Source organism: Dama dama, chromosome 4, assembly GCF_033118175.1.
Source record: "Dama dama isolate Ldn47 chromosome 4, ASM3311817v1, whole genome shotgun sequence".
Taxonomy (NCBI): Eukaryota; Metazoa; Chordata; class Mammalia; order Artiodactyla; family Cervidae; genus Dama; species Dama dama.
The window spans coordinates 64,937,033-64,950,651 of NC_083684.1; the positions used below are offsets into that span (position 1 = coordinate 64,937,033).

Consider the following 13,619-nt stretch of genomic DNA (forward strand, 5'->3'; position numbering starts at 1 on the left):
TTATTTCAAATTTATTTTTATTTGGAGGATAATTGCTTTACAATATTGTGTTGGTTTCTACCACATATCAACATGAATCAGCCATAAGTATACATACGTCCGCTTCTCTTGAACCTCCCACCACATCCCACCCCTCTAGCTTGTCACAGAGCACCAGATTTGAGCTCCCTGCGTCATATAGCAAATTTCCACTGGCTATCTAATTTTACGAATGGTAATGTATATGTTTCAATACTACTCTCTCAATTTGTTTTAGGTTCAAAGGATTTGTTAACAGCAACAACAAAACCACTCGTTACACGCAAATAAAGTTTCAATTGTTAATAGATTATTCAACTTAATTAATTTCAATATACAGTCATTAGAAGAAAAGAAGTTAGAAACAAGAGAAGTAACAGCATATATATCACCAAGTTGGGCCGAACCGACATTCAGACTTGAACAGTGCTGGGAAGTTATGAATGACAGCAATGTAGAGTCCCAGTTGGGAAAGGGGTCCCAGGCAGTGTGTGCACCCCACAGGTGAGACTTCAAATTGCAGTTTGAGGTCTCCTGCTTCTAATCCCAGGCCACAAAATGGGATCATCAGTCTGTGTGCAAAAATGCAGCTCTGCGGAGGCTGGGTAGGAAGCCTCTGGGGGCTCAAGAATTCCAAGACCTACTACCTTATCTAAAGTGCTGCCTGACTTGCTGTGCTTGGGGGCAGGCATGGAATCCAGGCAGTGTCGGAGCAGGTCAGAAGCCTGCTCTCCTGCTACTGAACCCTGAACAAGACTTCCTTCATTTTAACTTCCTTAACAGCATGGTAGGCACTAAATTAACTTAAGGTTTTCTGAAGCTGTGTAAGGAGCACGTAGAGAATAACAGCATAATTATAAATCATTTATGTACTATATCCTCAAAGAGGTGGACTATAATTCCCAACTCTTTTCAGTGTTGCCTGCATTAATTACTTGCTTTTAAAACAGTATAGTCTGACTATACATAAAATAGACGAACAAGGTCCTACTGTATAGCACAGGGAGCTATATTCAATATCTTGTGTTAAAACATAATGGAAAGAATACAAAAAAAAAAAGTACATGTATGTATAACCGAATCACTACTGTATAGCAAAGATTAACATTGTAAATCAACTATACTTCAACTTAAAAAACTAAATGCAGCTCTGCATTTTTTCTCTGCTACCTTTGTGGAGAGAATTTCTCGGCCCAGAGGTTGGTTTTCATTTTTATTTTTTAATTTTCTTTTTTCATGTTTTTAATTATTGAAATATAGTTGATTTACAGTGTTCTGTTAGATTGGGGTGTACAGCACAGTGATTCAGTTTTACATATATGTATTCACACCCTTGGGCTTCCCTTGTGGCTCAGCTGGTAAAGAATCCGCCTGCAACGGGGGAGACCTGGGTTCGATCCCTGGGTTGGGAAGATCCCCTGGAGAAGGGAACGGATACCCACTCCAGTGTTCTGGCCTGGAGAATTCCATGGACTGCATAGTCCATGGGGTGCAAACAGCTGGACACAACTGAGCGACTTTCACTATTAACACCCTAAGCTTGTCAACAACCCTACCGTTTTAAAACTGAAGAAGACAGCAAGACTATTACTGCTGATCCTTATCACATATCCTCGCCTGACTATATAAACTCTCCCTGCTCTGTGCTCACCAGGCACAGTTCTTGAGGTGCTAGGCTACTGTATCCCCACTTTGCCTGGAAAAGTTATAAAGCTACTCTTTCTTTCTCCTCCATAACTCTGTCTCCACGTTTCAGTTTGGCTTTGGTGCACCGAGAGCCAAGAATTTGGCATCAATATAACCTCTGGGTTCTTGTTCAATTAAAGAGCAACCCAGACCTCTGACTTGACTTAATGATTTAGAACAACATTCCTTCAACACATACCGATGTCTCTAGGATGTGATAAGACCATACACAACATAGCCACAAATGGACACGCAGGACCCTTCAGCATCATTCAAAGGTATACACGCCAAGGTTCTTGGGCCTTTGTTATTGTCTTTATTATTATTAGTTTAATATTCCTAATGTTCCATTTTCAACTATAGCATGTGTATTTATCATTTTTGACTTTTGCCTGTTGCTACAGTTTATGGTGACAGAGTTGAAGCTTACTTCAGACCTTCTAATTGTGGAATACTGTTAAGACCCATCCTTCCCCATTATCACTGATTTAAGACTCCCGCTAGGTCCCTTGTTTACCTGGGGGAAAGCCAGACACAGACCGTCCAAAATTCCATTCTTTGGCCTATCAATGAGTACCCGCCGCTGGCCCCGCCCACCGCGCCCCGAGGCCCCGCCTCCCCACCCCGAGGTCCCCACGCAGGCCCCGCCCACCGCGCCCGGGGTCCCCACGCAGGCCCTATTCTCTAAACGGCCCGCCCTCTTACGGCCTCGCCCCGCCTAGGCCCCGCCCCCCAGGCCGCTCAGCCTTTTTACTCCTCGTGCGCGCAGTTTCTCACACACCCGGAAGCTGACAGTCGAGAGAGAAGGTTTCGCTACGCAGCGTGAGTTTCTGTCTTTTTAGTCAAATCTGAGCCTCGCAGTTTCCTTTCTTCTGTACCCGGGGTCTCAGGGTCGCTACAGACCATGAATCCCCGCGCCCGCCCCACCACCCCCCAGCAAATTCAGACGTCTCCACAGGTACTTACCTTTCTGTTTAAAGTCGCTCTGGAGCCGGTTCCTGCCTTCGGTCCGCTTAGACGCTGCCTTTCGCACCCCTTTCCAGCTTAAAACCCTTCACTGACCTCACTGACCCCTCTGCCCCTCCTGCAACCGCATAAAATGCCCTCCCATGAGGTGGATTTATTCGCACCACCACCCCCAGCCTCGCCCTCTCGGCCCCTGAGGTCAGCTCCGGTCACCCCATTCTCGGGAGAGGCTGCGTCTTCTCCCCGAACTGAGACCCCCCCACCTTCCCAGCCCCATTGTCCTCGCGTCTCCTCAGGCCGGTTCTTCTGCCCCGCAGGCGTTCCCTTCATAGTGACCTTTCCTCTAAACCCGTGTTGGCAGAGGTGACAGGGGTCAGCCATGTGACACCCATGATCTTCGGTTCCAAATTCCACCCTCTGGAAAACAGGCTCTTGCGGGAGGGGGGCTTCTTATTCAGTCGCCATCCCTGTAAATTGTGGGCGAGGGGGCTCAGGAGAAGCAGAGACTCCGAGAGAAATAGAAAGTTGAGAAAAGCTTGAGGGAGAAGCGATGGCAATGAAGAGGACTGGTGAGGCACTTGGAAGAGACCTTCTTGAAAGAGAATAAGCCTTGAAGGTAGCGGGTGAGGAAAGGAGAGAAGTTTAGAGAAAAGCAGAATCTCCGGAGAAATGAAGGTGAGCAGAATAGAAGAGGGGCCCTTGCTCAGCGGTAGCAGCGGGGAAACAGTGGTGAAGCGCGTCATTCTGATGGTGCAGGCGAGAGGGTGAGACTTGGAGTCTTGATGGTGCTGGGACAGAAGAAGACCTGGACGGAAATCTGCCCCCAAGGATTCGGGGCGACGGGGGAGACGGGGTGGGGTCTGGGTAGGGGGGCGCTGGTGCGGAGGGGGTCGAGGGGAATGTCACAGGGGTAAGAGGGAGGGAGCGGAGAGGAAGCTCAGATGGGAGAAGAAAGAGGCAGAAATATTAATACTTGGAGATTTAGGACAGTCAGATTGGGGAAAAAAGAGCAACAGAGAGAAGTAATGAGTGGCAGAGTGGGCAGGGCTGGTGTGAGAGGAGAAATAGAAGGGCAGTAACAGCCCAGAGCAGAGGGGAACAAAAGGACAGAGAGAGAGAGGGAAAAAAGAAATAGGGAGATAAACAGAATGACAGAGGGGAACAGGTATTAGTGAAGAAAGAGGAGTGACCTGGACCCATGTGAGTCGGTTGGATATGAATTTGGATGTAAATGGATATAAACTATTGTTGTGATATCATGACTTTATAGCCTGATAAATTTAGAAGTTTGTATAGATGATGAGAATTGCAAAATTCCACTCTCTAATGCTTGCGTGTTTTATATTTATTTTTGTCAGAAGATAACTTCCATTTGCAATCCTTCAACCAGAGACACGGAATAGGGTGTGTGTGTGTTTGGAGCAAGAGAAAATTGTCACTTCATGATGCCTATTTAAAGGAAAATTACAACTCCTGTTTCTGGTCATTTTTTTCATTGTTCTTTTGGTAGCTTGAACTAAATCTTATCATTCAATTTCTACTTTCCTATAAATAATAACTTCTGAAGTTGCTTTGCTGAAATTGCTGGGCATCCTGTAATCAACGCATGTGATTTTCTAAATTTATATTCATAATATTTTCTGACTTTGAAACCAGAATTGTGTAGGATATATATATATGTAAAATATATAATTGTGTAGGCTATATATATATATGTGTGTGTGTGTGTGTAATGGTGTAGGCTATATATATATGTATATATAAAATGGTGTAGACTCTCTCTCTCTCTCTATATATATATATATATGTATGTATATATAATTGTGTAGGCTATCAGTTCAGTTCAGTCGCTCAGTCAGTCTGACTCTTTGTGACCCCATGGACTGCAGCACACCAGGCTTCTCTGTTCGTCACCAACTCCCGGAGCTTGCTCAAACTAATGTCCATCAAGTCAGTGATTCCATCCAACCAATCTTTCCCAGCATCAGAGTCTTTTTAATGAATCAGTTCTTCACATCAGGTAGCCAAAGTATTGGAGTTTCAGCTTCAGCATCAGTCCTTCCAATGAATATTCAGGACTGATTTCCTTTAAGATGGACTGGTTGGATCTCCTTTCAAGCCAAGGAAGTCTCAAGATTCTTCTCCAACACCACAGTTCAAAAGCATCAATTCTTCGGTGCTCAGCTTTCTTTATAGTCCAACTCTCACATCCACACATAACTACTGGAAAAACCATAGCTTTGACTAGACAGACCTTTGTTGGCAAAGTAATGTCTCTGCATTTTAATATGCTGTCTAGGTTGGTCATAGCTTTTCTTCCGGGGAGCGAGCATCTTTTAATTTCATGGCTGCAATCACCATCTGCACTGATTTTGGAGCCCAAAAAAATAAAATCTGTTGCTGTTTCCATTGTTTCCCCATCTATTTGCCATGAAGTGATGGGACCGGATGTCATAATCTTCGTTTTTTTAATATTGAGCTTTAAGTCAACTTTTTCACTCTCCTCTTTAACTTTCATCAAAAGGCTCTGTAGTTCTTCTTCACTTTCTGCCATAAGAGTGGTGTCATCTGCGTATCTGAAGTTATTGACATTTCTCCCAGCAATCTTGATTCCAGTTTGTGCTTCATACAGGCTAGCATTTCTCATGCTATACTCTGCATATAAGTTAAATAAGTAGAGTGACAATATACAGCCTTCACATACTCATTTTGCAATTTGGAAGCAGTCTGTTGTTCCATGTCTGGTTCTAACTTGTTTCTTGACCTGCATACAGGTTTCTCAGGAGGCAGGTGAGGTGATCTGGTGTTACCATCTCTTTAAGAATTTTCCACAGTTTGTTGTGATCTACACTGTCAGAGGCTTTGGCATAATCAGTAAAGCAGAAGTAGATGTTTTTGAGAAAGCGGGGCGTTCGGCTTGCGAGCGGGAGCTTCTCGGTCGCGCCCAGAGAAAGAACGATTTAAAAATGGGTGATGTTGAGAAGGGCAAGAAGATTTTTGTTCAGAAGTGTGCCCAGTGCCATACTGTGGAAAAGGGAGGCAAGCACAAGACTGGGCCAAACCTCCATGGTCTGTTTGGACGAAAGACAGGTCAGGCTGCTGGATTCTCTTACACAGATGCCAACAAGAACAAAGGTATCACCTGGGGAGAGGAGACGCTGATGGAGTACTTGGAGAATCCCAAGAAGTACATCCCTGGAACAAAGATGATCTTTGCTGGCATTAAGAAGAAGGGAGAGAGGGAGGACTTGATAGCTTATCTCAAAAAAGCTACCAATGAGTAATAGTTGGCCACTGCCTTATTTATTATGAAACAGAAGTGTCTCATGACTTTTTATGTGTACCATATTTAAATTGATCTCACACACTAGAATTCAGATCATGAACGGCTGATGGAATAATTCTGTTGGACAGTCCTGATTTAAATAAGATTGGTTTGTGGCTAAACAAATATGGTCAGCTTTTTTAATTTTGATAGTAATTCCTGTTCAACAAGTACTATCACTTTTCCCATTCTAAAGAGATGATTGAACTTGAATAAGGAATATTAAACTTGTTAGGGAGATGGTGAAAAAAAAAAAAAAAAAGAAGTAGATGTTTTTCTGGTATTCTCTTGCCTTGTTGATGATCCAAAGGATGTTGGTAATTTGACCTCTGGTTCCTTTGCCTTTTCTAAATCCAGCTTGAGCATCTGAAAGTTCACAGTTCACATACTGTTGAAGCCTGGGTTGGAGAATTTTGAGCATTACTTTGCTAGCATGTGAGATGAATGCAATTGTGCGATTTTGAACTTTCTTTGACATTGCCTTTCTTTGGGATTGGAATGAAAACTGACCTTTCCCAGTCCTGTGTCCACTGCTGAGTTTTCCAAATTTGCTGACATATTGAGTGCAGCACTTCCACAGCATCATCTTTTAGGATTGGAAATAACTCAACTGGAATTCCATCACATCCACTAGCTTTGTTCATAGTGATGCTTCCTAAGGTCCACTTGACTTCATATTCCAGGATGTCTGACTCTCGGTAAGTGATCACACCATCGTGATTATCTGGGTCATGAAGATCTTTTTTGTATAGTTCTTCTGTATTCTTTCCACCTCTTAATATCTTCTGCTTCTGTTAGGTCTGTACCATTTCTGTCCTTTATTGTGCCCATCTTTGCATGAAATGTTCCCTTGGTATCTCTAATTTTCTTGAAGAGATCTCTAGTCTTTCCCACTCTATTGTTTTCCTCTATTTCTTTGCATTGATCACTGAGGAAAGCTTTCTTATCTATCCTTGCTATTCTTTGGAACTCTGCATTCAAATAGGTATATCTTTCTTTCTCTCCTTTTCATTTAGCTTCTCTTCGTTTCTCAGCTATTTGTAAGGCCTCCTCAGACAACCATTTTGCCTTTTTGCATTTCTTTTTCTTGGGGGTGGTCTTAAACACTGCCTCCTGTACAATGTCACGAACCTCCATCCATAGTTCTTCAGACACTCTGTCTATCAGATCTAGTCCCTTGAATCTATTTGTCACTTCCACTGTATAATCATAAGGAATTTGATTTAGGTCATACCTGAATGGTCTAGTGGTTTTCCCTATTTCCTTCAATTTAAGTCTGAATTTGGCAATAAGGAGTTCATGATCTGAGCCACAGTCAGCTCCTGGTCTTGTTTTTGCTGACTGTATAGAGCTTCTCCATCTTTGGCTGCAAAGAATATAATCAGTCTGATTTCAGTGTTGACCATCTGGTGATGTCCAGTGTAGAATCTTCTCTTGTGTTGCTGGAAGAGGGTGTTTGCTATGACCAGTGCGTTCTCTTGGCAAAACTCTGTTAGCCTTTGCCCTGCTTCATTCTGTACTCCAAGGCCAAATTTGCCTATTACTCCAGGTATCTCTTGACTTCCCACTTTTGCATTTCAGTCCCCTATGATGAAAAGAACATCGTTTTTGGGTGTTAGTTCTAGAAGGTCTTGTAGGTCTTCATAGAACCATTCAGTTTTAGCTTCTTCAGCATTACTGATTGGGGCATAGACTTGAATTACTGTGATATTGAATGGTTTGCCCTGGAAACGAACCAAGGTCATTCTGTCATTTTTGATATTGTACCCAAGTACTGCATTTTGGATTCTTTTGTTGACTATGAGGGCTACTCCATTTCTTCTAAGGGATTCTTGCCCACAGTAGTAGATATAATGGTCACCTGAATTAAATTTGCCCGTTCCAGTCCATTTGAGTTCACTGATTCCTAAAATGTCTTGCCATATCCTGTTTGACCACTTCCAATTTACTTTGATTCATGGACGTAACATTCCAGGTTCCTATACAAAACCGCTTAAAGACGGCAGAGTAGAAGGACGTGCACTCATTTTCTCCTTTGAGAACTCCATAATTACAACTCGCTGCTGAACAACCATCGACAGGAGAATGTTGGATCCCACCAAAAAGAGATACTGCGCATCCAAGAGCAAAGGAGAAGCCCCAGCAAGACGGTAGGAGGGGCGAAATCACATTGAGAATCAAATGCCATACCCGCCAGAGATGCTTGGAGGGCTCAAACAAAACCTTGTGCACACCAGGACCCAGAGACCCCACAGAGTGTAGTGTGTGTGTATACACACACACACACACACACACACACACACACACACATGTATCTAGATATGTATATATGTGTATGTATATGTATATATGTATACATATATTACAAAATTGTGTCAGATATACATGTGTGTGTAGGATGTATATATGTGTGTGTGTGTGTATATATTTGGTTGTGCCTGGTCTTTGTTGCGGCATGTGAACTCTTAGTTGCAGCACGTGAGATCTAATTCCCCCACCAGGGATTGAATCCAGGCTCCCTGAATTGGGAGCTCCAAGTCTTAGCCACTGGACCACCATGGACGTCCCTTTGTAGGGTTTTGGGTTTTTTGGTTTTTTTTTTAATTACAAATTGTTTCCCTTTTAAATTTGTTTCTGGTTTAGAGAAAACCTGTGACTTTCTTCTTTTATCTTATATATTGGAAATATTCTTTGGTAACTAGTAAAGAATTTTAGACTGTCTCCCAATGGATATTGGGTAAAGATGTCCATGGTCTTTTATTTTAAGAGCTGGAAGCTGATTTCACCTAGTTAGTCTGATACTCCATTTTCTTTGCTTTCATGTGATCTATTGCAACATGAGCCATGAGCTCCTAAGCAGATGTCTCCAGCCGAGTCCTGGAAGCTAACCCTTTTCTCAAAGTTCCCTCTGCCCTGGTCACATTCACCTTTTCTCTGCTCCCAAACATCAACACCTTTCCTGTCTCAGATCTCACCTCCTGCTTGACTCTTTGTCTCTAAAGTATTGCTGCTCTGGCCCTTTCTCCTCCTTCAGGTCTTGGCCAGAGCTGTCTCCCCACCTTCTCCTGCTCATCTTCTGAAGTTTCCTTCACCTGCTGTTCTCTGTCTCATGACCCAGGTTTTACTGCTCCCACATCAGTCTCCTCTATCAGAAATGCTCTTCTTCATTGATTATCTTGGGTCTTTCCTCCATTGGAGGGTGCCTGGTCTCCGTCTTCTTTCCAGGACACCTGTGATACTTCCCTTTGGGAAGATTTCGATGCTGGGGACTGGAGTTGGGTGGAATACTCCTCAGGGAAGAACGAGGAGCTTGGGCAGGTGATGAGGTTAGTTCCCATATTTGTTGTGGAAATTTCAACTTGAATTGAACTAAACCTGCTATGACTACTTATTTACTCAAAATAAGAGCAAAATTATATGCACTAAGGCTTAGCCCCACAGAACCAGTGTCCCCCATGCAGTGTCCTGAGGTGTCCCTGTGTTCATTCCACTGTGTCTCTGCTCCACTATAGCCCCCCAGTCTTTCAAATTGTGTGCTTCTGGGGTGAGCTGCCATCTTGGATGGGAGCCTTGCCTTGCAGCAGTTCATCTGCTCAGAGTCAGGGATACTGACTACACTTTGCTAAGGATGCAGAGAAGCTTAGGAGCATGGGGATGGGCATGAAGGAGGGCCCACCCCTTGGAGCTGGGATACCTTGCAATTTTCTCTGAGTGGGGAGGACAGGAGACAGAGCGGGGCTGTCTTTCTCTCTCTTTCTCTCTCCATGACTTCCTCACCAAACACAATCCAGCCAACCCTCAAATGCCTTTAAAACTAGACTCCATTGTGTCCCTAGTTGCTGGTGAGGTTTCCAGGCAGGGCCTACTTCTTGATCTCCATAATGAATGCCCAGTGTCCTGCTGTTTGCAGCACTGTCCACACCTGTTGTAGTGCCTCTGCATATGGGTGCCTTTTAGCCTGATTTGTTCATGTGTGCCTGAGCTGTGTGTGTGCTCAGTCACTTAGTCATGTCCGACTGTTTTGCAGCCCCACAGACTGTAGCCCACCAGACTCCTTTGTCCATGGAATTTTCCAGGCAAGAATACTGGAGTGGGTTGCCTTTTTGTTCTCCAAGAGATCTTCCCCACCCAGGGATCGAACCCACATCTCTTGCATCTCCTGCATTGGCAGGCAGATTTGTTACCACTAGTGCCACTTGGGAAGCCTGGAGGAAACGTCAAGACCTGCGGAAAAGTGGAGGAAAGACTTTAGGGGTCTGCAGGAGGGATATGGCAGCAAGTGTGGGCCTCCAGAGGAGCCCAGTGAGCTGTGTGAGCACCTGTCCCATGCATGGCTTGGGGTTCAAGGGGTGTGTGGAACTTTTGGAAAGGGGCATCTGGCTGGAGCATCTAGATGTGGGTTCACAGGGAGCTATGGGGCTGTGTGGATTGGGCTTGGTGCCATAGTGTCTTTTCTCAGGTTCCCTGGGACACAGAGGCTGAGATTGAGTTGTTGGTTTTGTTTTTTGAGGTTGAGATTTTCAGGCATGGGTTTCATAGGGAAAGCCATGATCATACCTGAAGAGGAATGAGGAAGTAGAATTAGGAAAAGGAATGTTATCTTGTATTGTTAACCAAAGCCTGAGAGGAACCCACAGGGAGCTCTGGGAGCAGGAGGATGGCTGCCTTGGCCCTGGGGGACAGGGGGTGGATTCAGGAGGTGCCCCACAGCACTCACTCCAAACCGTGGATTTTGTGGGGTCTTTTGGTGCTGGTTTAGTCCCTAACTCATATCTGACTTTTGTGACCCCATAGATTGTAGCCCACCAGGCTCCTCTGTCCATGGGATTTCCCAGACAAAATTACTGGACTGGGTTGCTATATCCTTCTTCAGGGGATCTTCCCGACCCAGGGATCGAACCCACATCTCTTGCACTGACAGGTGACTTCTTTACCGCTGAGCCACCAGCAAAGTGTGGGGTCTTTGTGGGGGGGCAGAAATCATTGTGCCACCCATAGTGTAGTTACAGAGGACATCTCAGAGGTCATTTTGTGGGTTATCTTTGGTATTTTGGGATATTTGGGGGTTGCAGCAAAGTTTCAGGTGCATTTTGCAAGACACAAAGGAGAATTTGGAATGTTTCCGGGGAAGATGTCGCGGTCTCATTGGCATCACTGGCCAAAGCTCTGTTTTGTTAGTAGATTTTGGAGGTGACAGTGCTCAGACTGGGGTCACCGTGAAAGAAAACATGGAGTCATGTCTAGTGGTCTTCATGAGTATCATTCCATCGTGAATGCATGAGTCATGGGGGCTTGGAATGTTTGATGGGGTTGTGTAGCAGGTAAGGGGATGGCTCTGCAGTTTCTGGGGAGTGTGTCAGACCCCAGGGAAGTCTGTAGGTTTGTTTGAGTCCAGAAGGGAAACGATGGGTGTTAAGACTCACATGGCAGAGAGTTCTCATCAGCGAGGGCCTGCTGGGGATGGGACCAACGGGAAAAGGGCTGCGAGGACTTGTGACTCAGGGAAAGGTTGTTCAGCTGATCAGGGGCAGTCACAGTGGAGAGACGTCAGCCTCAGGAAGACCCAGCTGCTGTTGTCTTACTGCCAAACCAGTGGTGGTCACTCTGCCGCCTCTGCCTGCCCGTCCCGGAACTCACACACACGCAACACAGTCACAAGGAAGCTGCGGTGCGGAGGGGCAAGGTGTTTTAAACTATATGTGGAATAGGCATATTTCTTTGAGGAGGAGCGCTGCTGTGTTCTGGGGAGGAAACAGGAAGCGGGACAGTGTTTGGGAACTCAGAGCCCTGGCGATAGCAGGAAAGCTCAGGAAAAAGGTGAAGGAAAAGCTCTGTTCCTACTCACCAGTGCTCAGCAGCTAGCCCAATAGAAGCAGGTGAGGTATCGGGGCCCCATTTAGAGAAAGGATCTTGTCTTTCTACTCAACACCCACTCTGTGCACATGTCTTCATTGTCTTCTCTAGAATGGCACTCACGGTGGTGTCCCCATTGGATGACCTGAGGAAGTAAAGTGTTTTCTCTCTTTGTGCCCTGACGGCCTCAGCTTCTCCTCCACCGTTCTGTCAGACATCACTTCCCTGCTGTTCTTCTCACTGTTGGTTTGCACAATCCCAGTAAAGCCAGTCAAGTCAGCATTTCAGGCTGTGATTTTTCTTCAGCTAATATCAATGTAGCTCAGTCGGTAAAAGAGTCTGCCTGCAATGCAGGAGACCTGGGTTCAATTCCTGGGTCGGGAAGATCCCCTGGAGAAGGAAATGGCAACCCACTCCAGTATTCTGCCCTGGAGAATGCCATGGACAGAGGAACCTAGCAGGCTACAGTCTATGGGGTCACAAAAGTCGGACACGACTAAGCACACAGCACACATACACACACCATATCAATGCAGAGCGAGAAACCTTAGATTCCAGGAACCTTTTTCCAATTAAGTGTCAAGGCAGCCAAGAGCCTCCTCCTCTTTCTGTGGATTGTTTTATATTATGTTTGACTGCACAGCTTTTGGGCTCCTTAGTTCCCCTACCAGGGATCGAACCGGGGCCCACAGCAGTGAAAGCTCGTGAGTCCTAACCACTGGACTGCCAAGGAAGTCCCAGTTTTCAGCTTTCCTATTGCCAGAATGGGTTTGCTCAGCCTGGAGCAGCTACCACTGGGATGAGCTCACTGCCATCCTAGTTGAACTTGCACAAGACCTTTGCACCTTTGGAGGGCAGGGAGCATTGTCTAAATGGAGGACCCTTGACTCCACCATCCTCAGCTGTTCCTGTTCAGCCCATCCTCACTCCTCTAGGGCAAAGGACCTCTGCACACATCAGTCTCCCAACATGGAGAGATGGCAGAGCGGAACCAGTGTAACTTTGTGTCCGTCTCATTCGCGTATTCACTACATAAAGAGTGTATGATATATTTTTAATTTGTGTGTGTGTGTGCTTTGTTGCTCAGTCATGTCCAACTCTTTGTGACCCTGTGGATAGTAGCACACCAGGCCCCTCTGTCTGTGGGATTCTTCAGGCAAGAATACTGGAGTGGGTTGCCATGCTCTCCTCCAGGGGATCTTCCCAACCCAGGGATCGAACCCTGGTCTCCTGCATTGCACATGGATTCTTTATCATCTGAGCCACAATGGAGGCTGGTTTTTTAATATTTATTGGGGTATGATTGATTTTCAGTGTTGTGTTAGTTTCAGGTGGTTAGCAAAGTGAATTGTCAAATACATACATCTGCTCTTTTAGATTCTTTTCCCATATAGGTCGTCACAGAGGACTGTGCTCAACAGTTAAGGCTTAATTTGTTATCTATTTTATGTATAGTAGTATGTATGTGTCAGTTCCAGTCTCCTAGTTTATCCCTCCCCCTCTTACCCTTTGATAATTATAAGCTTATTTTCTATGTCTGTAACTCCATTTCAGTTGTGTAGATAAGTTCATTTGTAGCCTTTAAGATTCCACATATGATTGATATCATACAATATTTGTCTTTCTCTGTCTGACTTACTTCACTCAGTGTGAGAATCTCTAGGTCCATCTGTGCTGCTACAAATAGCATTACTTTTTTTTTTTTTAATGACTGAGTAATTTTCCGTAAATGATGGAAACGGGGGCTTCCCTGGCTCTGCAGTGTTTAAGT

The 13,619-nt window shown here is 45.0% G+C and overlaps 2 protein-coding genes across 2 annotated transcripts in view; both read left to right on the forward strand.

The window, feature by feature from the left end:
- Positions 1-13,619, forward strand: part of LOC133054802 (zinc finger protein 665-like) — a 43,524-nt gene that overhangs the window by 17,630 nt on the left and 12,275 nt on the right. Inside the window, exon 4 of the mRNA XM_061140120.1 lies at positions 11,007-11,018. Coding sequence (XP_060996103.1) covers positions 11,007-11,018 — 12 coding nt within the window. The remainder of the gene's footprint in view (positions 1-11,006; positions 11,019-13,619) is intronic.
- On the forward strand, positions 5,559-6,174 carry LOC133051775 (cytochrome c). The gene has a single exon (XM_061136400.1). It carries the CDS (start codon positions 5,637-5,639, stop codon positions 5,952-5,954), a length of 318 nt encoding a protein of 105 aa, XP_060992383.1. The 5' UTR covers positions 5,559-5,636; the 3' UTR covers positions 5,955-6,174.